Below are 27,180 nucleotides of genomic sequence, written 5' to 3'. Positions count from 1 at the left end.
GCTGCCTGAAGATAGCTGGGATGGGCTCCAGCACCCTACTGAGGATAAGCTGTGCAGATAATGGATGGATGGACATCTTATTAATCATTTGATTGGGAAAGCAAGAAATATGGACTGAAAACTCTAGCATAGAAACATCTTTTATTGTTTATCCTAAACTTATAAATGAAGTCCATGCGCCGCTTCTTTAGATTAAGCATCAATAGATGGATAATCATCCATAATGAAAAAAAAAGAACATGCAACTAGGATAAAATACTGGATGGCGCGACTAGCTGTTAGCTTGCTCATACCATCACTAATTCTATTATTTTGTGACGAGGTGTGTTTTATATCAGAATCCTTAGTTTCACTATAGCCCTTTGCCATGAGGCATGAGAGTTGCCTTACTCTTTATCTGCTTACGCTCAGCACAGTCGTACGTTACAAACTAATTGTTTTAATAATATTCTTAATTTAATGTAAAAAATAAATTTCCTCAAATTCACTCATTTCCATGATGACAGATGAGACACACCCTCCGCTGCCTCTCCTGACACCATATCACTGCTAGGATTGTTTTGCAATATTCCGTCTAAATAATAGGTCTCACGATCCAAATATCAACGCTGGTCCGACCCAAACTTCTCCATTTTAAAATGTATGATATAGTCAAACCACCATAGTCAAAAAGGAGTAGTGGCAATTTTCACAATTGCGTCTCACATCAGGCATAAATCAATTGCTTGCTAACAATACATTCTAAGTCTAGCTCTTTTTTTTAATCACACGTTGCACATTTATAATTTTATTTACAAGTGTAGACAAAAAAGCACACACACAAACTAAACTTCCACAACTACAATTGTTTTTATCCACACATAATACTTTGTGAAGTAACTTTTTAATCTAATCGGACTCTTCATATAATCTGACTTGACCTATCTGATTGTCTCAAATTAATATCTGAAATTTGTTAACCTTAAAAAGCAAAGTGTTTGAAAAAATAGAAAACAAACATGTGTGAAATTAACTAAACGCGAGCAGCCCCAGTTATGGAGTAAAAAAACAACAACACAAAGTAATGGTCACAGGAAATATAGTCGTGCCTTAGAACTGAAAACCCAATGGAATTTGTAACAGGATTATGTTGTACGGGCATCAACTAGTCTATACAAAACGATTTGTATTTATAGCGAATGGTTACCATTAAGTATTTCGCATGCATTACCACCTATTCTTATTTGGAGAATAGCTGTCAATTGAACATGACATCGCGGGTGCTCAGTTTAGGCTTAATCACATGACCCATCATGGCTCTGCATTATAAAGCTGGTGTACTATCATTGACTGTGAAATGCCCCTGTGGCAACTTCACTCAACACAAGGTCTCGAAATGATCCGATCCGTTGTACGGAAAAGGTTAGGGTCTGCGGTCCGACATGATTAGGAGAAATACTGTCATTTATTTAGAGAACAAGTTTTAATTTAAATTCCTGGAGAGATAAACTAATTGTGCCCAGGAGATTTGCTCATTAAGATGTCCTGGCTTATCACAGGAATGCAAATAAAAGCACAAGCGCTAGTCCCATCGAAAGTCAACTATATCCTTGTTTTTGCCCTAAAACATCATACGGGAGCTGGGGGTGAATATAAGGGGCCGGTCACACAGACATTTGCGGCTGAATCACGGCTAAAATTTTGCGTTTTTTTTTTCCCGTGGTTGCCCGCGATGGAAAATGCGCAAAATTGGCCAACCCGCTGTTCATCGGTGGTATGCCCGCAAAACATGCCGTCGACTTTTCCGCTTCCTCATCGCGTCATTTCTGCGTCATTTTCTCGTGTGGACCACGGGCATAAAAGCTCCCGAGCCGGTGTTGTGCCCAAATCCGACTCCTACGCAACACACAACCCCCCCACCCCTCGCGTGAACGCGCATTCTGCTGCGATCGCTTTTGTGGGAAGTGTGCATTGACGTTGGTGACTTTTTCATCCGCGTTAACAAACGCATTTTGTAGAATACGATCGCACTTTATTGTTTAAATAAACGCGTTATATAGACTAGGATCTCCCAATTGTTATAATTAGCTCGCTTTATTGTTTTAATAAGCGTTTTATATAGAATACGATCTCTTTTGTTGGAAGCGCAGCAGAATGCGCGTTCACGCGAGGGGGGGATTTACCGTTCGATTACGTTCACAACAAAAACAAAGACGGAATGGTTTAAGTTGTATTACATTCCCAACAAATGCAAGACGAAGTGGTTTTGGTTATATGTTCGTCCTTACATTCCCTAAAAGTAAGATAAAACGAAGTAAAAGTGGGGATGCGAATCTCGACAGGGATGCATTTCTCGGATAACACCGGGCTGTAGAAATCATAACCGCTCAAGACACAGTCCAGTGAAGATCAAGATTTCAAGCTATGGCATCATTTTTATTTTATTATCTTGAAAAGAAATGTCAAGAAATAAAAATGGATTAAGACGAGGTCACTACGCTGACGGGGATCCATGTTCACCCCCTTGACGTCTCGAGCACAACTGACGTGTGCTCGGCAAATCGCGCTGTATATACGCGGAGAAAGGCGTTTGACTGTCACACGCGTAACACGCTAATTTCACGTAGTAACACCGCGATACAGGCGCAGAACATGCTATTACCATGCTCCACCCACGATTACCCGCTGAAATTTCCCGTCCTACCCATGTGTAACCACGCCCTGGCCGCGGCCAGAGCACGTCGTTCCGCGTCATTACCTCGTGTTGACCACGTGCGCGGCACGCGGTTTAACACGTGCTCAAACTTTTGAGCAGCTGAAAAGTTTTGCGCGCGGCCAACCCCCTGTGAATTTCCGACCGCGAGTAAAGCACTGCTGTATCTCGTCTATATGGCGGTCTCTAAACGTCCAACAGCGCCCAACAGCATCTGCTTCACGGCCAGAAATTTCTGGCCGTGGTTCAACCTTGATACGCTCGTGAAAGGCTGTGTACCCGCGCTCTGAAGAATTGAGCAGCGCAAAACTTTTTCGCGCTGCCACCCGCGCGCGAATTTCCGACCTCGTGTTAAGCACTGCTGTATCTCGTCTGAATGGCGATCTCAAAGCGTCCAACTCAAAGGCAGAAATTTCTGGCCGTGATTTAGCCGCAAATGTCTGTGTGACCGGCGCCTAAGCTGCCTCCAAGTCCCCACAATAATACAATAGTTGGAAATAAAGCGCTTATGAAAATATCAAAATCGTGCTAAAACAATTATCGGTAAATGACAATCTGGTGGTTTGGTTGAACGAGGCACAAAGAGCAAGACGGCGACATGACAAAACACCCAAACTATGACTTCTTGGCGGCAGCGATGGCTGCACGTTGGGCGACATCCAAGGCGGCCATGTTTTGAGAGGCAGTCACCAGGTGGATCAAGCTGATGCCCGACTTGAGCACGCACACCACACCGGTCACGACTAGGGCAAAGTACACCAGCACTGAAACACATGACAAAACTTACAGACATTGCTCATATACGGAAGACTAAAACCGACGGGAAAAAAAGGAACTGCTGGGAAAGGAAAAGTGAAAGGAAGTGAGAGAGTAAGACAGAAAGAAAAAGACAAAGGGAGAAAGAAAGAAGGACCATATGTTGCCTACCATGTGAAAGAGAAAGTTTTCTTTTACATTAAATTATTGCAATATCATAGTTGTTTGGCTAACATTAATGATCACATTTCTAACAGGTAACAAATGTATTGGATAACATTTTTGAAAAGACCCTCCCAACACAGTGTAAAATTACATACAAACTCAGATTTTGAAGAAGGGTGGAAAAAAATGCATGTGAAAGTTACCGCTTGGTTGTTCCATGTGATGCAAGAGGTAGAGGAGGCAGAAGAACAGTTCATTGCCCATACACATCAAGAAGAGAACCACCTAGAAACACACAATTTGTCATCACTCAAAGCGTACACTAGGCTGCTTTGGGAAGAAAAGAAAGAAAAACAGGAATCTTTTAAATATCCATTCTTAGCATTCGCAGTACATGAAAAACATGAAAAGGGCAAAGTGGACAAAAAGTTGAAAGTGTCACCTTGTTAGTGTAATAAACACGCAACAGCGGGTTTCCCGAAAGATCGATACTCTTGTGACTGGCGGAGCCCTTGACCATGGAGCTGCACACACAAAGACGCGCGCCAGGTTACCGAGTGGGGCAGAGAGCTTGGAGGCAGGTGAGCCTAAAAAGAAACTTCATGACCTGTGTAGGTGCAGCCAGTGGCTTGCAATATCCAAGCACATGCTGAGCTGGAAGAGGAATACAAATTGTGGGTAGAGTAGCGCCAAGTTCACCAGCAGGCACATGGTGGCGCAGCGGTCCGTCAGCATGTCAAGCATGGCTCCGAACTGGGTTGCTGCCGACATGTCGAGGATCAATACGTCAATATCGTCACCATTATTAGTATTATCATTATCTTCAACATCATCAGTCATAGTTCTGTTGATAATACAAGTTAATTGATTATTACATCTTTAATCGTTTAGGCATTGGTGATGATGACAATGACAGCACATCAATCATTAACAAGACCACATATGTCAATGTCTACTGTAGGGATTTTTTTGCTTTAATATATTTAGGATTGAAAATAGTCATTCTTTAGTGTAATTGTTTAACAAATTTGCCTCTAGATGTCTAGCGCTTCACCATCTAGTTTAGAGATTCCTCTATTTTGTCTAAAGGAGCAAAACTCGCGACAAATTAAATTAATTTTAAATTAAGTAATTAATTTCTTTGAGAGCTTGGAATTCTAAAGTGAATTAATAATCCAGAAAGAGATGGAACCAAAAACCCAGGTAGAGTAATATAAAACAAATAATTGTTGTGTTCAAATACTTATTTTCTTCACTGTATATATATATATATATATATATATATATATATATATATGAAGTAACACATTTCAATATTCCAACACTATATAGGAAAGAGGTTGGATTAATGTGGGAAACACAGCCTCACTTGTACCACATGGTTTCATAGGCAAAATGTAAAATATGTTGCTAAACACTACATCTGTTCAGCAATTCAATATAAAAAGTAATTTGGCCATCTACAGCACTTTGAGTGTCAATTCATTGCCTTAAAAGTGCGTTACAAATACATTTTCATTTGACTTTGTTGTGTTTGTTCTGGGTGGTGTTATATTTGGAAAAAGTGTTCAATCAGTTTTTTTCTCTTTTTTTTATTACTGAAAACTAAATAAATGACTCCTGCATTTGGCCAAATTATGCCCTGTTCATATTCATCTGTATGGATTAGGGCTGCAACTAACAAATATTTTAATAGTCGACTAGTCACTGACTATTGAAACTATTAGTCGAATAATCTAACTTTTTCTTAATTGAGCATTACGTAGGTTTAAGTATGTGAAAATTGAAATGAAATGAAATGATCTGCATTTTATATAGCGCTTTTCAAGTCAATGACTTCTCAAAGCGCTTTACAATGTGCTCCACATTTCCCAATAGTGGCCTTGCAGCCATGTAAGGCGCTAACCTGCTTATTGGGGGTAGTAGGGGTTCAGTGTCTTACCCAAAGACACTTCGACATGTAACACGGAGGAGCCGGGATTCGAACGGGGATCCCTTGATCCCAAGACGAGCGCTCTACCTCCTGAGCTACTGCCGCCCCCGAGCTACTGATTATAGACACGAGAAAATGGCCTGCATGCATTAATTTTCAAATACGTTTGTCAGGCACAGTCTGGCATAAAGCCCATGCTCTCTTTTAAAGTGAAATATACGCAGATAAAATTTAAAATCATGTCATCAAAACCGTATGGGCTTGGACGTTAACCTAAACCTTACTGAGGCAAGTCAGACCCCGTTTTGTTAAATTGTCCAACGCTCCTTAAATGTTCGTGGGTCAAAGAGCTGACTATGCAAGGCTTGATTCGCAAACTTTCAAGTAGTCTTTTTATTCGCCACGTCCAGTCTAAAAGCCTCCCAAACTTGAGAAGTTTTGGTATGGGCACCTAATGTTGACGCCGCCAATCTGTGGGTTTGTGTTACCGCTCTAAACAGAGACACGATTGCGCATGTGCGGCTCTCAGCAGAGGTTATATTCATCTAGCGATGTCTCAGTCTCTTGGAAAAGTGTTTTTTACTATTTTTTTTTAATCCTGAATACGTTACAGTCTTTGTAGCGATACCGCCTGACTAAAAGGGAAAACTGCAGCACATTTTCAGTTCGACACATGGGTCTCTGGCGGAGTATGATAGGAAATCGCGTACGTTCGTTGCCCCAGCAAGTCGACTCCGAAGATTTTACCCGTAATCGATTAACAGAAATAGATTTGATTGTACATACATTGGTTTAGCGCCCGTGCAGCGTGGCCGTCGAAGGCGTCCAGCAGGGCACTGAGCGTGTAGCAAAAAAAGGCAGGAAACGGGCAGCATGGCATTAACAGGAAGGACACCAGAGCCAGCACAATGCGGGCGTAACCTGCATGCAAACAAGCATTTTAGCCACGACTGTCAATGAAATGCATGGATGCCCTTTCTCAAATCAGAAGCACTGGTGCCTGTTGTGCACAGAATGACCCAACCTGGTATTAATTATTTTAATTAAAACATTTTTATATATATTAATAACAATATATACAAATATAAGAATATTTTGTCCTTTATAATTAAAATTTATTTTGTATTGGAATAGCAGATGTGTACTTATTTTCTATAATCTGAGTGTAATATTTTATTTTTTTTTCAAATGTAGGTCATCTAGAGCAGTGATTTTCAACCACTGTGCCGCGACACACTAGTGTGCCGTGAGAGATCGTCAGGTGTGCTGAGAGAAATTATCCAATGTCACTTTTAAAAATGTAAAATTTTATAAAACATTTATGAATCATTTTCTGCAAACATTATGCCATTGTCGAGTGTCTGTGCTGTAAAAACTGGGGTTATTATAAATTATATTGTAATCAAACATACTGTTCAGTGTCATTTTATAACATTTTTGGTTAGTGGTGTGCTGCGATTTTTTTCTAATGTAAAAACCATGCCTCGGCTCAAAAAAGCTTGAAAAACACTGATCTAGAGCAGCAGCACGAGAAATTAATCAGTATTCAACCGCATAGTTTATATTCATAGCAGTAACAATAATAATAAAAATATTGCATTCAGTTTGTAACGACCTTGACTTTTCAAAAAATCTGCAAAGGAGGTTTAAACATGTCTCGATAGGTACTAAATAATGTAAAAACAAGAGGTTAAGAATGAAGTTACAAATAAATCAGAATTATAAAATGTACGTAGGAAAAAGCATTTAGATGTAATTAAAATTAAAAATCATTGCAAAGGCAAATTAAGTCAAGTCATGTTTATTTGTATAGCCCTTTATCACAAAGAGTCTTAAAGGGCTACACAGATCAAAGACTATTGCAAACTACAGACTATTATGACACCATTCCCTCGTCTAAAACCTACATGAGGGCAAATATTACACATATTATCAACATAAAATATAGGTTATTCATATGCTATCGAGTAGAAGTGGGATTTAAGCATAGATTTAAACATTTCCACTATGGCAATTAAACGATAGAAGTGTCAGAAGAGATAAAGCATAAGCTTAAAATGAAAACTTCTTCAAAGAAAAAACAGACAAAAAACTAATGTTTTAGGAAAAGAACATTGCTTCCTACTGAGACACATACACACTGAACTTTGGACGACTGATCCTGCCATATGTAGAAATGAATGTATGAATAGATAAGTACTTACAAATGTATGCCGTCTAAATAAACAGACTCATAAATACATAATGTAATTCAGGAGAGATTTTAGGTTCAGAGCTTTGGGAGTGCTGAGCACCAAGTGTCTGGCTGGTTAAAGAAATAAATATCTTCACTTAACAATCCGGTAAAATTAAACTAAAATCCCAATCCAAGATATACCCAAAGTAAATGAAATGCTGTTGTTGAACCGTTTGGAGAATCTGGATGGGTTTTGGTCTTTTTTTAAGGTATCAACTGCAATTACTACTAACATTGAGTCATCTGGAAAACACAGAAATAGAGGGTTTTTATTCTGGCCTGTTTTTGTTTTGCAATCACAAGCCTGCAGATGAGTGTAGAATGGACATCTTAGCTGGAAAAACAGCTAGCACAATAGCATAAAGCCCTACCTGGTCATGGGTCAAAGTTGATCACAATCTGTAAAACTCAACAATACGACCCTACACCTTTTATAAGGTAGGTCTTACACTAGGCGCTTCTTAAAGTGGTTATTTGGAGACATCAAAATGACTAGTGACATCATACAAACACGTATTTGCTTCTCAACATTCCGATGTTAAGGGGTTAATAAAGATTGACTGAGCTATCTGACTGTTTTGTTGACATTCCTACTGTAGCACCTTATAGTCCGGTGCTTCTTATGTATGGAAAATATAAGACAAAAGACTATTTTGGGGAGTGCGATTTATAATCTGGTGCGCCTTATAGTACAGAAAATACAGCCATTTCTAAATATACGACAAACATGCAATTTGTTAGTGAATTTTGTCATTCATTTATGTTGGAATGTATTTTCTCATAACGATGTCCGTACCTTAATATTCGAGTAAAATTGAGAAGTTCCCACCAAGAAACAGGAGTGCGCCTATTTATTTAGCAGGGTTCTTCAGAAAGTAGACAGGGGGAGGCGGGGCAGGTACCCACGAGCCCGATTCACGGCAAAAGCACCTTACGCATCACCCTAAAAAGTAATATCATTAAACCTGCTGAAATTGTAGCCAACTAAAAACCGTAATTCACTGCAAAATAGCTTCATTTAATTACCAATTTATCCATTATTTCTAAGTGCGCGAGTAAACGACGGTTGGCACCAGGGCAAAGTCCTTTTGCGCAATTGTCGCTAAGAGTAAAGAATAAATATACAATTTTCCATGCATGTCGTAACAATTGTTTGCAATTTAAAAGCATCAGTCACCGACTATCCCAACAGCTACCCGGCCGAGAACACGTTGCAAACATACCGATTAAATTTGGAACGAAGAGGAAAATGTTTTCTTGCGTCATCTTTGCGTTTGGAGGTCGTTGAGGGAATATTTGATTTTGTTGTGGAAAAACCGTGGAAATGATCTTAACGAGGACTTCCGCAAGTAAGAGCGTTCCGTCAAGTTGCCGCTGAAACTTTGGTTCAAAATGTCTATTTCCGGTATATTGTGTTTTCATCAACTTAACTTAAACCGAAGGAAGTGCTGAACCAACCACTCTTTTTTTCATGACTGTACATGACAACATCAATATTCAGTCGTTAAAAGATACAGGAGAATTGTTAGTGGATTTGTTTCAGGTAAGAATTTACAATTTGTGTCTATAGATTTCCGTGTTTCCGGTATTAATACATGTGACTTCACGGGGTGGGTGTTGTGAACCTGTGACGTCACCGCATACTATTTTTAGTTTCCCTGTCTCCAGTTTAAACCAGATATGACGCTGGTCACTATTATGAAATTGGCATTTTATTAAATAATTATCACAAAGTTGTTATTCAAGGCGCTATTCAAGACGCACGTTGTTCATTTTCATTAAATGGTCATTTATATATTTATAGCTATATTTACACACACGCACGCACACACACACTCTATGACAACGTCGTTGCAAATTTCTAATATTGTCGCAGTGTTTTACATAGTCTGTGTTGCAGTGAGTAAAAAGGGGCTTCGTTTTATCTGTGATGTTGATTAATACTTGTGTGGTTTCCCTCCAGGTACTCCGGTTTCCTCCCACATTCTAAAAACAGGCATGTCAGGTTAATTGGCCGGTCCAAATTGTCCCTAGGTGTGAATGAGCGAGTGAGTTTTCTGTCTCCATGTGTCCTGCGACTGGTTGGCAACCAGTTCAGGGTGTCTTCTGCTCACTGCCGGAAGATAGCTGGGATGAGCTCCAGCACTCCAGCGACCCTACCGAGGATAAACGGTGCAGATCATGGCTAGATAATGGATGTTTTGCTGTGAGTAGAAAAGGGGCTGCGTCATGTTTGTGGTTCGTCTTCCTTTTGCATTATATGACTCGTTTCTGGTCGCACTATACGAAAGTATGACACCTAGCGATCAAATATTACATAATATGTTGGCCTGGGCTGTACTTGCCCAATACGCACCAGAAAATTCCACTTTTGTTACCACAAAAGCCTGCAACTTTGATTAGGGTTCAGAACAATACAATTACTGTAGAATAAATCAGATTTACCATTCTCATAGAATTCAGCATTTGATAACCAAATTAGTTTAAATTACAGTACTTCACACAATTTTAACGAAAGTAACTGCCTTTGCTTAGTAGACAAAATGAACACAACTATTTGGGTTGACTTTCCCTAAAAAATTAAAGGACAACCCCTAAAACCCACTCATATTGGGAAATGTTAGCTGGCACTTTAGAGGAAATTGTGAAAGAAAAACCACCACAAAACAATATGTCATTTGTTTATTTTTCCAAAAGTATTTTGTTACGCAACGTTTCTGTACAACAGTTTTACCACTCTAATACTTCATATATTTGCTTTTATTGTTAAAGCCGGCCCAATGTGTGATAATAAAATGAAAGCTTCCTGAAACATGTTTATGATTTAACTCTTTCAGACCAAAGAACTAGAAAAATAATCTTTAAATCATCCACCCGCTGGGGAAGGTGAGAGCCACATAGTCTCTTTTCAGCAATCATTGCCTTTTCTTCAACAGGCCCCAAGAAGACAAACGTGTGCTTCAGGTTTCCTATACTCTGTGCCTCTTTAAGTTTCCACTTGTTCAAATGTTACAAAAACAATATCCCAAAAAGTCAAAATGCAGCTATTTACTCAAGTCATCCAGCGGTGCCCAGCGCATGTAATGAGAGCCACACATTCTTTGACCATCAGTGCAAATGAGGTAGACGTGACAACCAAAAATGGCTGTCGCGGCCATATGCTTCTGCAACCTCTCCCAATGAGCACACGCTCAGACAGGTGCAACAAAAACAAAATCAAGTCAAGTTAAAAATGGCACCAAAGGATTGTGGACAGTCCACATGCTAATACTGACACAAGAAAAAGGAATGCTGGGAAATTGACTTAATATGCCTTTCCATCACAGAAACATCTCACTGCACTTATTTCCACCGATTGGTAATTATTGACAGTCACATGTAGGAACCAAAAATAAACTTAGCTTCGGAAAATGGCTTTCAATATAAATATGACAGCAGAGACGGTCACATTGGGCAAAAAACAAGATTCTTATGATTACACAGTTGCCGTTTGAGTTAATACGGCTATGTACATGACCTGTCAACGGGCGCCCGCTTGTTCACATTGAGATTCAACAGACGCTTGTGTCGGATATCTGCACTCAATAAATCCTTTTTTTTTTTTGAGAAAACCTGACTTTAACATGGGAGGGGGGATTTTGCTGGGATGGAGTGGTAGCGATTAGGTGGAGGTAAAGTTCTTGCAGAGTGTTCTACAACTGTAAACGAACAATCCAGACACACTCACTCACACAATAACACTTCTCTCATGCACAGTATCCGGCTAAAAACAAGCCTATTGTTCATACAGTTATCCAACATGGGTAACATCCCCCTCGTTTTACTCCGTAACGTGGTATGCTATAACCAAGTGATGCTATCAGCAACAGGATTTGACATGTTATGTGTTGTTATGTGTTGCCATGTTATGTGCATCAGCATATTGTGTCGAAGTACTGTGACTGGCTGAATCGCAACACAAGCCCCAACGAAAGAGGTTCTAAAATAACATGTCATAACGAAATGTGCTGTAGCATTTTATAACACAATTGAAACCTAAGGGCTCATCATAGCATAACAACCTTTTGTAGAGTCATGGGATGCAATTGGAAAATAGCCTACTTATTGAAAAGACATTTTCCCACTCTTCGTAGTTAAAAGTCTGTTATAAAAATAATTTTAAACAAGAAAAACCCAGCAACTCCAAATACACCCGCAATTGAGTTTACGTTGGGCGGCGTACACGAAAGGCTACACTAACCTAACTACAATGGGGAGCAACGGAGATGTTCATTATTTTTTCCCAAACACAGCAATTGAATATAGCTGCTGTGTTCAGCTAGGCTAAGCTAACTACGTCGGAGCGAGTGCTGAGCGCTGGCTGTGCTAACTCATGTTGGAGCTCGCCGACGTGGCGGTGAGGGGAAGACTGGCACATGGAGTTTTTTTAGGATACTATGTACACAATCTCTGCTGAACAGCATCAAACACCAAATAGAGGAAAGGGTATGTATATATATACACAGAGTGGTTTTGTAAAGCACCGCTTGCTGAGAGGAAGCGCCATACTACGTCTGAGAGCATAATCTCCAACTTTGTCTTGTGCAACAGAGAATGCAAATGACACATTAAAAAAATCCCAAATAAAATGAAACATGGTCTCTCTCCGGTATCTTCACGAGTAAGAAAGGTGCGAGCCATTGGAAATGTGCGACGTGACTGAAGTGCTCCGACTCAAGCCCCCATCACTGCCCCCACCGCCTGGTCCCCCCGAGGCTGTCCTCCGTAGAGGCTGAGGGCTGTTCCTGAGGGCCATCAGGCTGGGGCCGCGCACACTGAGGCCACCACTGCCACTGTAGCCTCCCTGTGAGGATGAGGAAGAGGAGGCCGAGGACGGAGGAGAGGAGGAGAGGGAGACAGGCGGGGGTACGGGTGGGGGAGGCAGGAGAGCCAGTGACTGGGAGGAGGAATGCGACGACAGGTGGTGGTGGTGGTGGTGGTGCCCCCCCTGGGAATGATGGGAATAGTGGCCGCCACCCCCCACCCATTCTCTGGCACGCTCCCTCTCATCCCGGTAGAGGTGTGGCGTGCTCTGGTGGTGCTGGTAATGTTGGGAGTAGTGAGACTGTGGCGGCGGCTGCTGGTGATGGCGGTGATGGGAAGAGGAGGATGACGATGTGGAGGACGACGATGACGCCCTGCCTCCCTTCAATGGCTCACAGTCTCTGCCAAAGCCGTGCGAAGGTACCACCGATGATTCAGTCCGGACGAAGTTTCCACTGCCGTGGTTCTGACCACGCCAGGAAGGTGTGGCCACGGAGTTCTGCACGCTGTGGCTCCAGTGGCTGCCTGAGCGGGGTACAGGACGAGAAGGCCAGCCCCCTGAGCCTGAGGAAGGGCTTGGGGCGGGGTAGCCTTGGTTGTAAGCTTCAGCCGGGATGCCACTCAGTGCCATGTTGCTGAAGCCAAGGCGCATGCTCTCTGAGTCGAAGGCTTCGATCTCATGGGCTTGACGCTCCAGGAGCGTGCGGATGCGCTCGGAACGCTCGTTTTGAAGGGATAGCATCTCCTCCTCAATCTGAAAACCAAAAGAGATGATTGTTACAGGTGGAACATTTTTTCTTTAACAAAATCACCTTTTTTTGGGTAATATTTATTTAGTCTCTTCATACAAACACTTCATTTTTAGGACCATTTTAAATATAACTTTGAATTTCTGTGGGAGTAGTATCACACTGACAACATTTCCGAGAGTACTTAAGTATAATACATAAGACCTAAGCAGAAAATAAATAATCTAAGCTACAGCTATAGTAGTAACCACAGCAAAAATAAATCCCCTTAAACAATAACAGAGTTAACTGATATAATATATATATGTACATATATTATATAATAATATTGTGTTTGCAGTATGAATAAGTTATATGGACAAAAAGTAATGTTTCAATAAATTTGGTGCATATCGATATACTTTGTAACTTTACAAAGTTATAGCACATGTTTACTTAAAGCCAATCATTAGAGTTGGAACAAAAGTATGCAGAGTAATTGGGAGAGCTCCCAATCAGGAGGACAGAAAATTTTAAACAATATTGCGGAAAAAAAAATCACGAACCATTTAATAATCTATCAATATTGTTTTTATGACGGCATACCACCCATCTTCTAGTTTTTGAAATATGAGTGAAGCAGCAAAGCCCAAGAAAACAAACCTAAAAACGGAATGTGAATTTGCAGATATAAAATCTCAAATAAGTGTAAATGGGTGATGAGATGATGAGACAAGACCCCAACAGTGGTTCCCAGAGTGGGCAGTGCTGCCCACCTGGGGGATGAAAAGATCTGGGGGGGAAGAGACGGTGGTTCAAAGTCAGAACGTTTGACAATTTGTACACAACATGTTAGGGCTGCACGATTAAACGAAATTGAATCGACATCGAAATGTGACGTGTGATGTGCACTGCGTTTTTTTTTAAGGTTTTGTTGCGAGTAATGGAGTTTTGGCCAACCGCAATTGTTACTGTTCGAGTATTTAAAGCGCCGACCATTAAGAGGCAAGTTTTAATAGTAGCACAAGCCAATAAATGTGATTCAAAGTTTGTAAGCACATACACTATGCCACACCCACCGTGGGAGCTCATTGAGTGTCATGGTGGCCTCCGTAAACATAGCACCTGAGTCAACAAACGAGAAAGAAACGAAGCTGGCACCGAAGAAAGGGGTACATCACTTGTTTGGACCTATTTTGGTTTTGACGAAGCGGACGTGGAACAGAAGAAAAGGTCTGTTGCAGAATTTGATTTTGCGTAGTCGCTAGGTCCAGAGGAACCACAAGTCATTTGTACCAGCACCTTAAAAATTATTGCGGCATGTAAAAAGGATTATAAGTAAAAGATGAAGAAGGTGCATCTACAAGTAGACTGAGAGCTAAACAAACGTCGATCAAAGCAACATTTGCGCCCTTCACGCCGTACGAAAAAAGTTTGCCAAGGCACAAAGAAATAACCAATGCTGTGACTAGCTAAAAATGTGTCCAACCCCAAAACTGTATTATCAATTTGAAGTAAAACTTTTTATCTATTTGCAAGTTAATAAGTGAAATATTATAAAAAGAGTAATAAATAGTTTTAGCAGTAGTGTTTATACATTAGCAGGAATGGTGGGTTTGAATTAATACTTGAATACATTTCTTGCACTGATGAACATGCTGCAGTAGCACATGGTCAATTTTATATTACACTAATTGCAGACTAGGGTGGTCCTTAACGGGGGTCGAAATTTTTTTGGGGGAAATATTGGGCTCTGACCCCCCGCATATGTTCTTATATCGATAAAAACACACTGTGTGCAAATTTGAACAATTTGGATAATATTTAGAGGTAGCTCAACGACTTTGAATTTTCCCAAAATGGTAAAATTTTGGCAATTTTCGAGAAAAAACGGAAATCTTAACCCTATGTGTACGGCGTTTTAGAACATCCAATTTCAGTCCATTGCTTATAATTGTAATACAAGAAAAGTTACAAGTAAATATAACAATATTGTATTTATTTTTACCTCAACAGCCACCACCCTTTCGAGGTTTCATTCACTGTGCGTGATCGGCATTTCCAAATAACATCCAAATTTGGGCGTCAATAAAATGAACTAAGGCAGCACGGCGGCGCAGTGGTTAGCACTTGTGCGGCACAGTTCATGTCATGGGAACCTGTCGTGGGTTCAAATCCAGCTCCAGACTTCCTGTGCGGAGTTTGTATGTTCTCCCCGTGCTTGCGTGGGTTTCCTCCGGGCACTCCGGTTTCCTCCCACGTTCCAAAAACATGCATTTCAGGTGAATTGGCCGGTCCAAATTGTCCCTAGGTGTGAATGAGCGAATGAATTGTCTGTCCCTGTGTGCCCTGCGATTGGCTGGCAACCAGTTCAGGGTGTCCCCTGCCCACTGCCCGGAGATGGCTGGGATGGGCTCCAGTCCCCCCGCGACCCTAATGAGGATAAGCGGTATGGCTAATGAGATGAAATGAGATGAAAATGAACTAAATTTGCAACTACACCAACACAGATCATGTGCATTATGCAAAACAGCGTGAAAACAAATCTTACAGTTTGATGTGCATACAGTACAAAAACAATATGATGAGTGAAAATAGAACCAAGCCAACACCAAACAGTCTACCGAGTAATAGTCGAATAATAATTTCCAAATCACCAGTTCAGAGTTCACATAAAACAGGCCGATTGTCTTTGGAAAAACAATGCGTTTGCTCTCAGTTCAGCAATTACCTCAACGAATCATTAAGTTTATCATTGTAACATAGCCTATCATCAAATGTTGTGTATGTTCACAAAGTGTTCATTTCTGTTTCACGATGGTCTGTTTTTGAGTATTCGGGAACCTTTTGCGATGTTCTGCAACCACCAGTAACAGGTACTGTAATTGTTCTTCATTGTGGGTGAGACGACCATTGAAGTTTTGAATCAGTGCGACGCCTCGCTCTGCGTGGTCATTGATGACAGACAATGCTTTCACCTTGTCACATGCCTCTCTATAATCAACGCGGCCATTCCATGTGGTCGGTTCTGCATCCAAGAAGCTGGTGGAGATCTCGAGAAGCTGCAGCAGCTTGATGGTATTAGTGGTTGCAAAATCTGCGAGTTTCTTGTCATTGACACACTTCAGATCCACCTGGCCTTTAACTTCTGGTTCTTCCGCTCCTGGGGTTGACTTCATGGCACTCGAGATGTCAGTTTTCGTTTCATGCGATACGTCGGGATCAAAAAGGGACAAGCCAACAAGGACTTCAGAAAGATACCAGAGATGAGTTGCAAACGTTTTGCTTGTCGCTTGAGAGATGGCTTTGTTGATGTTCCCATAGTTCACCAGGTCCTTTAGAAAAGCGAGATCATGGCGAGGAGCACTGGCTGCCACAGGACACAGGAACCAAGCCTTAACATATATCCTAGCATAGAAAAGACACACGTCACGAAGACCTTTTTCCTCACGGGCAGTCAGTCGGAACTGGTGTCGAAACATCCACACCTTGAATGAATATATCACCTTGGCCATCCATCTCGCCTGATGCATCGCCCCTGGTGCCATAAACTTCACTTCTCGCTCAGGTATGCCTCCGAGATAGACAAGGACAAGCTCGAGCAACTCCCGGTAGTCGTCTCTTGGTTGGTTCGCTTGAAGGGTTTCAGAAATGAAACCGTTGAGGCTGTCTCTAACATCTGCGATGTTCTGTCTGGTGTACTCATCACTGTTTGCATTCTGAAAGTCACTGGAGTCGATGAAGCTCCATTGCGTTTTAAATCGCTTGAAGATTTGGATTTCTGGACTAGAAGACGATCCCATGCACGTCCAAATAGTTTCTCAACTTTTTTCACCATGTCTTGTGTGTGACGTACAGGAATCCGTGCTCTGAGCCAGAAAGATGTCAATTTCTCTACAGTGGCTGTTGCTGCAACTCTGATAGTCTCTTTGCATTCGATGTGTCGATACAAAAAATAACCCAAAACTTGTTGAATCGAAGGTAGTTTACACCCTGTTATATCCTCTTCATGAGGCAGAAGATATTTTTTTGATCTCTTCGATGAAGCCATCTTGATTTTTGTGACACGTTTGACAATCAGAACTCAGTGTGGTGAATATCTGAAACCACTAAGGCACTGTGATACTAATCGATAATAGAAAGCCAGTCAAAACGAATGCCACAATAATCCCAATCCATTTTGTGACAATTGTTCTCCTTGAAATCCGAAAGACAGTCAAAATGATTTACTGGTGTGGTCAGATAAGTATTTCGTTGACATGTATTTATGCAGTTTTATTATTGAACAATTATTTATTGTGCCAGTAACTTTGTACACTAGGTCTGATATAATGTGCGAAAAATCCTTATTTTTCATACCAAAATTTCAGAGGCCTTGAGCAACCTCTAAATATCCTTTGATTTTGATGAAACTTTGCCTAATTACGTTTTGTATATATTGGAACATATTCAAGGGGTCAGAGCATGAAATTTTAAAAGTCGAAAAATAAGGACCACCCTATTGCAGACGTGTCAGAAATTCACCGGGGAGCCAAGGGGGCGCCAGCCTGCAAAAGTTTGGAAACCATTTCCCTAAAGAATAGCAACACTAGAATTACTGGAGCTCAAAAAGTTGGAGTTGATGTCGTTTCCATAAAACATGTTGGCATTACCCGTTGCTCGAGCAGAGCACGGCGTATGGAGACCCTCTGCTCCAACTCCTTGATCTCACGCTCATGCTGCGTGTCGGTGTGCATCTTGATCTTGCTCTGGTAGGCGTTAAGGAGCTCCAACTCCTGCTGTAGTTGCATGCGCAGCACCTGGTATTCTGCCTCCTGTGTCTCGTCCAGTCTAAGCTGCAGGTAATCAAAGGAGAGCGAGCCTCATTGTCAGAGGTGCAGGCGTGAAGCAGCCAAAGGATAACAGTGTCAAAGGTGCACGATGGGGTTGCTTGCCTTACTCACAGCCTGTGTGGACAGCATGTCATTGATGGAATGGTCATACTGCTCAGCAAGGATGGCCAGCTTTCGTGTTTGCTCTTCCTTGACACGCTTGAGCACGGCCTTGTGGTCCGACTTTGGTGTGCTCTCCAGGAGGTGGTTGCGCAAAGCTTTGTATTGGCGTGTCTGGATCTTACACGTCTCTTGGAACTGGCGCTTGATCTGCAACTCTTGGGACTGGAGAAAAAAAAAAACCCATAAAAGTCATTACTCCAATCACATAAATTGACTCAAGCAAAAAAGATATAGTTCGTTGTTTACCTAGTACCATTCCACAAGTTGTTACAATTTGGTAGTTCTAGTTATTCTAAGTCAACCAATACAAGCTGTTTTAAGAGTTGTTGTTTTTTTCCCAGAGAAGATTTTTTTAGTTTACCATAAATACAGGACTACAAAGCACACCTCAATTAAAAGCCAGACACTCAAATTTGTAAAAAAAAAAAAAAATTGTCCTTGTACAAGACACAAAGGATTTAAAGCCACAGGTATAAACAGACATAAAAATGGACTTGGTCATGTCCATTTCTTACATTTAAAGCCAACCGTGAGGAGAATTTGGCGTTGACGCCTTTGACTGCAGAATGCTAAAGGTGCCGTGCCCGCACACCGGACTGTCCTTTTCAGTTCTGCTTAGAGTTGTTTATGTCACATGTTTTTGGATCATGTGACCATAAATGATGGCTAATACAAACAGAAAAGTTATTTTAAGCTCAATAATGTATTTAAAATAACTGTCATAGAAAATCCTCATTGTTTTCTTTGCTTTTCAATATTTGATACAATAACAAAACATTTAATATATATATTTTTAAATATTTGTGCCCAGGCATACACCACCTTGTGTTAGCGAGTCCACCTCCTCTCCGATTCCCGGCTGCAATTCACTTTTGAGAACTATTATGCACTCTACCATAAAGCTTATTATACTGAAATAAGCTTTATGGTAGAGTGCATAACAGTTTCAATACGAGCGATTTGAGTAGAAAAAGGCATAATAAACATGTTACCTGCTCAAAAGCGATTTATATACGGTGTGCATTACCGTTCGATTACATTCACAACAAATACAAAAACCGAATGGTTTAAGTTGTATTACATTCCCAACAAATGCAAGACGAAGTGGTTTTGGTTATATGTTCGCCATTACATTCCCGAAAAGTGATATAAAAGTGAGATAAAACGATGTAAAAGTGTTTATAATAGCTAGGCAGGTCTCGGCAGGGGTGCATTTCCCGGCATAACACCGGCGCGAGAATTCTTCAGGGCAAGGAGTTGATTCTGGCAGCGCCAATACTTTTGTTTGAAATGGGACTTCGTCACCATCTTGCGGTGGAATGTTCTTACGATTTTATTTGTTAAGGGGAAACCCGTAGTTTTTGTGATCCAACTGTAACACCGTAGTGGGTTCAAGAAAACCGTACTCATTACGGCAAAACCGTAGTACTTGCCAGGTATGCTTTGATCATGTTTGGTAATATTTTATTAATATGAATGAAGTGTTTGTGAAGTTAAAAATAAACAAATACTACAAATATTTAAACTATTATTTAACCTCTGTACGTCCTTAATGGATTACTAAACATGTTTCAAAATTTAGTATCCCATTTTAGTTAATGAAAAAAATTGAGCAATAAAAAACATTTTAACGCCCTGTGTTACCATTTTTGTGTGGAGTGTACCAGTGTATTAAAGTGTCAACAAATGAAGATTAATCAACATACCATTTGAAGAATAACGCAGTATTGATCAGAACTGGCTTTGAAAAGCAAAGAAAACAATGAGGATTTTCTATGACAGTTATTTTAAATACATTATTGAGCTTAAAATAACTTTTCTGTTTGTATTAGCCATCATTTATGGTCACATGATCCAAAAACATGCGACATAAACAACTCTAAGCAGAACTGAACTAGAACCGCTTTCTTCCATCCTCGTAACATTGCTAAAATCCGTTCAATACTGTCTCAGTCTGATGCGGAAATTATAATTCATGCATTTGTTACCTCCCGTCTCGATTACTGTAATGCACTACTCTCTGGTCTCCCGAAGTCTAGAATCAAGTCTCTTCAGCTGGTACAAAATGCCGCAGCGAGGCTTTTAACTAGGACAAAAAAGTACGATCACATAACACCGATTTTGGCTAACCTGCATTGGCTCCCAGTTACCCATAGATGTGACTTCAAGGTTCTCTTAGTGTTGTACAAAATCATACATGGACTTGCTCCCTCTTATCTTTCAGATCTGATTTGCCCCTATGTCCCGGTCCGAAGCCTACGATCTGAGAGTGCCGGTCTTCTGGTGATCCCAAGAGCAAAGAAGTGTTCTGCTGGTTCGAGAGCGTTCTCCATCCGGGCACCGGTGCTGTGGAATGCCCTTCCCCATGAGATCCGATCTGCAACCTCAGTGGGAATGTTTAAATCTAAACTTAAAACTCACTTCTACTCCATAGCATATGAATAACCTACTCTTCTCGTCGGCTGAAAAATAGTCTGTGTAATATAGTGTAATAATCTGTGAAGCCCTTTGAGACTCTTCGTGATTTAGGGCTATACAAATAAAGATGACTTGACTTGACTTGACATCCCTAAAACTAATTTGTAAAGTTCTTTGATGTATTATTTCAAAGTCATCAATAAAAAAATGTGTCAATATGAAAAAAAAAAAACTCATCAGAAATGCTATCATAGTTAAAGCTTTCATTTTTTTTACCTCCAATGAAAGTTACTTTAGTGCATGATTTAAGCCCGTTAAAGCTTGAATGTAAAGTTAAATCTTTTATATTGCAGCATTAATCTGAAAGAATAGTTTGTTGGTTTAAATCATTCCAAAATAAATTGTCTAGCTTATGGAAGACTAGTGGAAACTGCTTATTCTTGTTTGTCCAGACTAATACATTCTAAAATCCATATTTTGAGATGCCTTAACAACTGCTTGAGCAAGTCATGATGTAGCAAATGTGCTACCGATTTTGAGGGAACTTGGTATGAATTTTGCTTAAGTACACTCTGTTGGAATTTGCTTGAATCTTAAATTTTGATACTTGAAGGTGACCTGCACCTTGTGACTCACCTTGAGGCTTTTTGGCTGCTGGCGCACCTCCATGGTGTGTTTCTGGCGGAGTTCTTGCTCTCGACGCTTGTTGTACTCCATTTGATTCGTCAGCTCAGTCTGATGCTGTGTTCGGATCAGGTCGGCGCGAGTCCGCTGCACAGAGCCCAGCTGCCGAAACTCCAGATCTTGAGTGGACTCGTGGTGGCGAAGCAGCATGGCACATTCTAGATCTTTTTGAGTCTGCTTCTTGTTCAGGTCCTTAAGTTGACAAGCATTAATTGAATTATTAGAATAAGTTGGTATTGATAGGCTGTGCTATTGGTACACTTGCTGGCAAAGGACATTGACCAGATGCGACCAGTGATGCAATCATTATGCAAATCATCCATGCTCTCAGGTCGTACCTCTCTTAGCAGATCCTGCTCGAGGTTGTGTCGAGCCAGCAGCATTTTCCTCTTGTACTGCCGACACTGCAACTCGTAGTACTGTCTCTGCCTCCGGAGAAGACTGGCCTCCTCTTCTGCCTGCATCTGCTGGAGACACTCTTTCTGACGGATGAGCCACTCCTGCTTCTCCCGCTTGGGTGTAGACTGGTTCTCGTTCAGTTCCTGTTCAAAATTTCAAGAGGGCAACGTCAGAAAGTAAACCACAAAAAGTGGTTAATTGAGCTGGCCAAGTTTTCATGCCTCTTTCAGCTGGTCCTTGCGTTGACGATACTGCCGCTTCTGTGACTCCAGCAGGCTGGTCAGCTCTTTTTTCTGCTGTCCCAAGATGTGTTGCTGAAACTTCTTCTCTTCTGCCAAAGCAGCTTTGGTCTGCAAAGAAAAAGAAACGCAAGGTCCAGAGGCTAAATTTATACAAATCATGTATTTTCTTTGTTAATCCTGGAAGTTACCTCCTTCTCCAAGATGGCTTGGTGTTTCTTGATCAACTTGTCAGCCTCAGAGGAGAAGCTGTTCCGCTGGTTTTCCAGCTCTTTGTCAAGTTTAAGCTGATGCTCGTCCATCTCCGCCTTTAGCTTGTTTTCCAGCCCCATGAGCTGCTTTTGGTGCTGCCTCCGCATGCGCTTGTATCCCGACATCTGCTCCCGCAGCGCAGAGCCCTGCTCATGCTCCTGGATCTGCCGAGTCACCTGCAAATGGGATAAGACGCGGACACCTTGTGACGTACTGTTCCTGCTCCTGTCTTCATACTTTGCTTAAAAGCAAACGAGTAATTCACAGGATTGGCTAAACATCTCAGGGATTGACCAATGGCCTTGGCCATAACAAAATCTGCGGGTTACTATACCTTCAATTTATCCTTTACCTAACAGTTTCCAACCGTTAAATGACAGTTATGTTTACTGTGTAATGAATACACAGTAGCCTATTCGTCACAGTTACTAGCTGTAGTTTTTTTTATGTTGAGATAATGGTTGTAGCCGGAGTTGTGATTAATATGTGGTTTGCAACCATGGCTCAGGACACAGAAATGGTTGTCCTGGGAACCAGAGGATCACCACATAAATTAAGTTTATCTACTATAAACCTACAAATTGCAGTCTTTCTGGGATTTTTGGTTCTTTCAGGTTTTAGAGTACCGTGTTTGGTTTAAGATTTTTGTTTTCCAATTTATAAGTTAAAACCCGGTTTGAAACTCCCAATAAAGGAGTATTTTATTTGGACAATAAATTTTGCAATTTTTGCACCAAATGATAAATTAATTTTCTTGCTTCAAGAATGTTACGCAAGCAACTAGTTTCATGGTGGCAGGATATAGGACTCAGCGGGACAAAATATTCCTTGTAAACATTTAATTTTATCTCCAAGAATACAAAAAGGTTTTTACCATGAGAACAGGAGTTGCCGGTGGTGTTATTGGTTTATAAGAGGGGCAAAATGACCCTGACATACCAAGGAGGCGGTTCTGATGGTGGCAAAGTGGTCTCTATTGCGGTAGTGAGCTCTGCGGCGGCCAGCAGAAGGGGCTTGGGGCTGCTCCAGCTCCGGCTGGTAAGGGTCATCATAGATGTTGTCCTGGGCCTGAACAAATGACATGGGTTTTTACTACCAATATCACTCGTGGACTGTGAATAATAAAATAAGATATCCTAAATCAAAATTCCAATGCCCATAATAAATCGAGACAGAATTTTTAGTTTACATAATGCAGTTTACATAGTTAAAATACAAAATCTAAATTCAATGTAATTAAGTGTTCATATGTTCCAGATTATTATCTACCAACTCAACTAAGTGTGTTTAGAAATCAGGCAAAATATGTTCAAACACAGATGTTAATCCACTACAAGTTAAGACTCCATCGGGTCCATCACATGGCACAGGTTACATGCTTACCGGGGGTCGGTGTATGATGGAGCTGTTGGAAGTGACAGTGTGCTCCCCTTCTTGCATCATAGCCATCTCGCCACTACTGTCGTCGGAGGCATCGGCCAAGCTGTTGACAGAGCTGCTCTGGGAGCTGGCTGAGATGGACATGCTGGGCACAGACTGTGAGCTCTCCATGCTGTTAATCGTGCCCGTTCGCAAAAGGTATTGCTCAACCTCCTGACGCACAAGAACAAACAATTAGCATTAACTCAGCTGTCTTTCAAGCTGAATGTTGGTAATAGTTTTCTAGGGTAAGGTAGGTACAGGTGTCTCATCTCTCTTTACATTTTTGATCAGTCACGCTTTTTACAAGCATACCCACAACCCTTTATCATATGTTTTTGAAATTATTTTAATTTATAGGGCAGTGTTGAATGTAATTTTGTTAAATGCCATTTACATCAATTGGTTAGGAGTGCTGTACAAATCCCCATTTTTGTTCTCCTTCAGCTCACCTCCTCATCCTCAGCACCTTCCAACACAGGGCCGTTCTGCTGAGTCTCCTGGAAGAGGATCTTCTTCATCTTCCGGTACTGCAGGTTGTCCAGCTCACGCACAGCATCCTTGGTGCGGGCGATCAGGTCCATGACAACAGTCAAGGGACGCTCTCGGCACAGGAAGCGATGCTAGACACACAAGGCCCATTTATAGTTGTGGCGCCCCAAGTTGGACGGTGTCGCTAAAATCGGTTATGACTGGGACGTCCTAGGTGCATTTTTTTTTTTATGTATGTTTGTTCTTATGTGCCAAGAAAAGGTTCAAAAGTAGCTTCGGCAGTAAATTATGTCCTTAAGATATTTGAAATTCTTTAATTGCTTTACTTTACACTTAAAAAAAACAAAGGATTACTCTAATCAATACATAATAGAGTTACTGTATTTTTTTGTGTGTGTGGTCTGATTCGTTTGTTTAAAGTAAAAAAAGTCACTCTTTATTAGGTGTAATTCTGTTTCTCACATTGAGTAGCACATTCGAGGTGGGTCGGTCCTGTGGAATCTTCTGCAGACAAGAGTCCACAAAGTTGCGGAAGGAATCAGACCTAACAAAAAATGTAGAGTTAACAAAGCCATGTGCCAGGATGTTAGGAGGAAACAAACGGTCTTACCAGTGATTGGACTGTAAGATGGGGCTTTCATTCTGGGCGATGTGATATAAGGCACTCATGGCATTCATGTTAAACAGGGGGGGCTTCCTTTCCGCTGTGACAAAACAATTTTACATATTTGTGAGAACAGTGAATTATAACCAAGTAAACATTCAAAATTTTAAACATATATGAAATCCTAACAGAGTTAAAAGTTGTTTTCTGTGTTACTTGTTGCTCGTGCAATTGTTAATGTTGATGCTTTAGATATTATAGTACAGGTTATACCCAGTTCAATGCAGGTGATGCCTAGCGACCACACGTCCACTTTGCCGTCATACTGGCCCTCATCCATGGCTAGAATCACCTCTGGAGCCATCCTGCCGGGATGGCAAAGAAAAAGCCTCAATAATGACAACAGTGATTTTTCAATAGCACTGACTCACCAGTAGGGCGTCCCAACAAAAGAATTGGCTGGGGCAACAATGGAAGCAGAGCCAAAGTCACCCAGTTTGACTTGACCTGGCTCTGTCAGCAGGATGTTGCCCGCTTTCACATCCCTGTGGGAACACAGGTATGGCACACCAGTAAAGGAACTTATCTCAACAATTCTATTCTGTTTGTTTTTCAATAACACATGTAAGTAGGTTTCAGTATAGACATATTTAAAGCAGATATATCTTAATGTATACATTATGGATATTTTTAAAATATATTCAGTCTGTATAATAGGACAAATGGTAGTCAGATAGTTATGTGCAAACATCTCAAAATATCAAAGAATAGATAAGATACAATTGAGTGCCTTCATGAAGCGACTTGGGTCAAATTCAATTGTTTGATCTTAAATGCTACATATAGTAACAAATGGTCTTTCCCACTGCTAAAAAAAAAGTCCTGTTCTACGAACTCCCACCACCTTAATTCAATCCTCCCCATCAAATATGGGCCCAAACTTGCCTTGAGTATGTGTTTCACTATCAGCTTTGGCAAAATAAAACAACGCAGGAGCTGTGCACACCAGAACTCTTGAAAGTATGCTTGTTGGCTCACCCGCTCACATGTTGTCTGCGGCCAGACACGGATATTCTACTGCTGAGTAACTACAATCAGCAACATTGGTCCAACATTGATCGTTCATATAAATGGCGGCGCCCGGTTCGGCGCCTGCTACATCGGCTTGCTACAGTTTTGGACATTTTGGTCATAATGCTCAGTCTTCGACTCAGTTTTTGACGGCAGACACAGTCAAAACAAACCGCAGATTAGTATATGATCGCAGGTTTTTGCTGGATATCCGATCATCCAGAAATCAAGTGCCCGTTGCTACGACCACTCTGGAGTGTTTACATAGCCTCGGAGTGCTACGCCAACAAGACCCAGCGGCCTATGGAGCAGCGGAGCAGAGAGGCAAGAGACGGCGATGTGACCGGAGGAGGAAGAGAGGTTATCGGGCTGGCCTAACAGCTAGGCTAAAGGCTAAACCCTTCAAAACGCCTCTCCCATCCATTTTCCTCTCCAACGTTCGCTCTCTGGACAATAAACTGGAACATCTACAACTGGAACTAACATCGAACCGTGAGATGACGAACTGCTGCGCTATAATTCTGACGGAGACATGGTTAAACTCATCTATAACGGCTAAAGCTGTTAGCATTGAGGGGCTAATTGCAATCCGTGCTGATAGGAGCTGCGAACTCACAAGAACAGGGGAAGCGAACTATGCACTTATACCAACAACAACTGGTGTAAAAATGCTAGGATAATCTTGAATCACTGCTCACGGGACATTGAACTTTTGACGGTGATTTGCAGACCCTTCTACCTCCCCAGGGAGTTTACCACTACTATCATTACTGCTGTGTACGTTGCCCCCAGCGCTAATACAAAGGAGGCAATGGACGCTCTTTACCGAACTGTAGCATGCCTACACCGGAGGCATTTTCATTGTTGCTGGGGACTTTAACCAGGCCAACACGAAAACAGTTCTACCACATTTCCACCAGCATGTTGACTTTGCTACAAGAGGTAAGAACACATTGGACTTGGCCTGTACAAATATCAAAGGAGCATACAGAGCAGCCCCCCGCCCCTACCTTGGCTCATCAGAACACCTTTCTGTTATGCCAATTCCTGCATACAAGCCCCTGCTGACCAGAGAAAAATCTACAGTGAAGCAGGTGAGGGTGTGGACTGAGGGGGAAATGGAGGCACTACAAGACTGCTTTGAATGCACGGATTGGGACATGTTTAAATCGTCTGCCACCTGTAACAACAAAATAAACAGATGAGTACCCCATGTCTGTGTCAGCCTACATCAGCAAATGCGCAGAGGACGTCAGCAACACCAAAACCATCTGCACCCGTGCCAATCAGAAGCC

The 27,180-nt window shown here is 41.4% G+C and overlaps 3 protein-coding genes across 6 annotated transcripts in view; all 3 read right to left on the bottom strand.

Annotated features, from left to right (window-relative positions):
- Window positions 1–122: 122 nt before the first annotated feature.
- On the bottom strand, window positions 123–10,026 carry cdipt (CDP-diacylglycerol--inositol 3-phosphatidyltransferase (phosphatidylinositol synthase)). Of its 3 annotated transcripts, none has more exons than XM_088341138.1 (6): window positions 9,731–10,026; window positions 6,333–6,467; window positions 4,221–4,374; window positions 4,056–4,137; window positions 3,817–3,898; window positions 123–3,456 (listed from the first exon to the last, which is right to left on the bottom strand). In XM_088341138.1, exons 1-6 carry the CDS (start codon window positions 9,780–9,782, stop codon window positions 3,308–3,310), a joined length of 654 nt encoding a protein of 217 aa, XP_088197264.1. In that variant the 5' UTR covers window positions 9,783–10,026; the 3' UTR covers window positions 123–3,307. The 3 variants fall into 3 exon arrangements, with proteins under 3 accessions (XP_088197264.1, XP_088197263.1, XP_088197265.1); XM_088341137.1 differs by lacking the exon at window positions 9,731–10,026 and adding an exon at window positions 9,006–9,173; XM_088341139.1 differs by lacking the exon at window positions 9,731–10,026 and adding an exon at window positions 8,579–8,725.
- Window positions 10,027–10,449: 423 nt separating this feature from the next.
- taok2a (TAO kinase 2a) overlaps window positions 10,450–27,180 on the bottom strand; it is a 38,375-nt gene continuing 21,644 nt past the window's right edge. The window contains exons 7-20 of one of the 2 annotated variants that reach the window (XM_088341134.1): window positions 25,246–25,359; window positions 25,088–25,179; window positions 24,821–24,914; window positions 24,673–24,754; window positions 24,171–24,341; window positions 23,683–23,892; window positions 23,239–23,367; window positions 22,239–22,475; window positions 22,030–22,158; window positions 21,748–21,951; window positions 21,362–21,601; window positions 18,257–18,469; window positions 17,966–18,148; window positions 10,450–13,339 (exon numbers count right to left, since the gene is read on the bottom strand). In XM_088341134.1, the coding sequence (XP_088197260.1) occupies window positions 12,437–13,339; window positions 17,966–18,148; window positions 18,257–18,469; window positions 21,362–21,601; window positions 21,748–21,951; window positions 22,030–22,158; window positions 22,239–22,475; window positions 23,239–23,367; window positions 23,683–23,892; window positions 24,171–24,341; window positions 24,673–24,754; window positions 24,821–24,914; window positions 25,088–25,179; window positions 25,246–25,359 (3,001 nt within the window). In that variant the 3' untranslated portion in view covers window positions 10,450–12,436. Of the gene's footprint in view, window positions 13,340–17,965; window positions 18,149–18,247; window positions 18,470–21,361; window positions 21,602–21,747; window positions 21,952–22,029; window positions 22,159–22,238; window positions 22,476–23,238; window positions 23,368–23,682; window positions 23,893–24,170; window positions 24,342–24,672; window positions 24,755–24,820; window positions 24,915–25,087; window positions 25,180–25,245; window positions 25,360–27,180 lie in introns of both variants that reach the window. The other variant, XM_088341133.1, reaches the window with a different exon arrangement.
- Window positions 15,955–17,524, bottom strand: LOC148374807 (uncharacterized). The gene has a single exon (XM_088355501.1). It carries the CDS (start codon window positions 17,114–17,116, stop codon window positions 16,115–16,117), a length of 1,002 nt encoding a protein of 333 aa, XP_088211627.1. The 5' UTR covers window positions 17,117–17,524; the 3' UTR covers window positions 15,955–16,114.

Source organism: Urocampus carinirostris, chromosome 1 (genome assembly GCF_059441175.1).
Source record: "Urocampus carinirostris isolate Australia breed hairy pipefish chromosome 1, RoL_Ucar_1.0, whole genome shotgun sequence".
Classification (NCBI taxonomy): Eukaryota; Metazoa; Chordata; class Actinopteri; order Syngnathiformes; family Syngnathidae; genus Urocampus; species Urocampus carinirostris.
The sequence above is the reverse complement of the archived record's forward strand: the minus strand, read 5'-3'. Positions and strand labels throughout refer to the sequence as shown.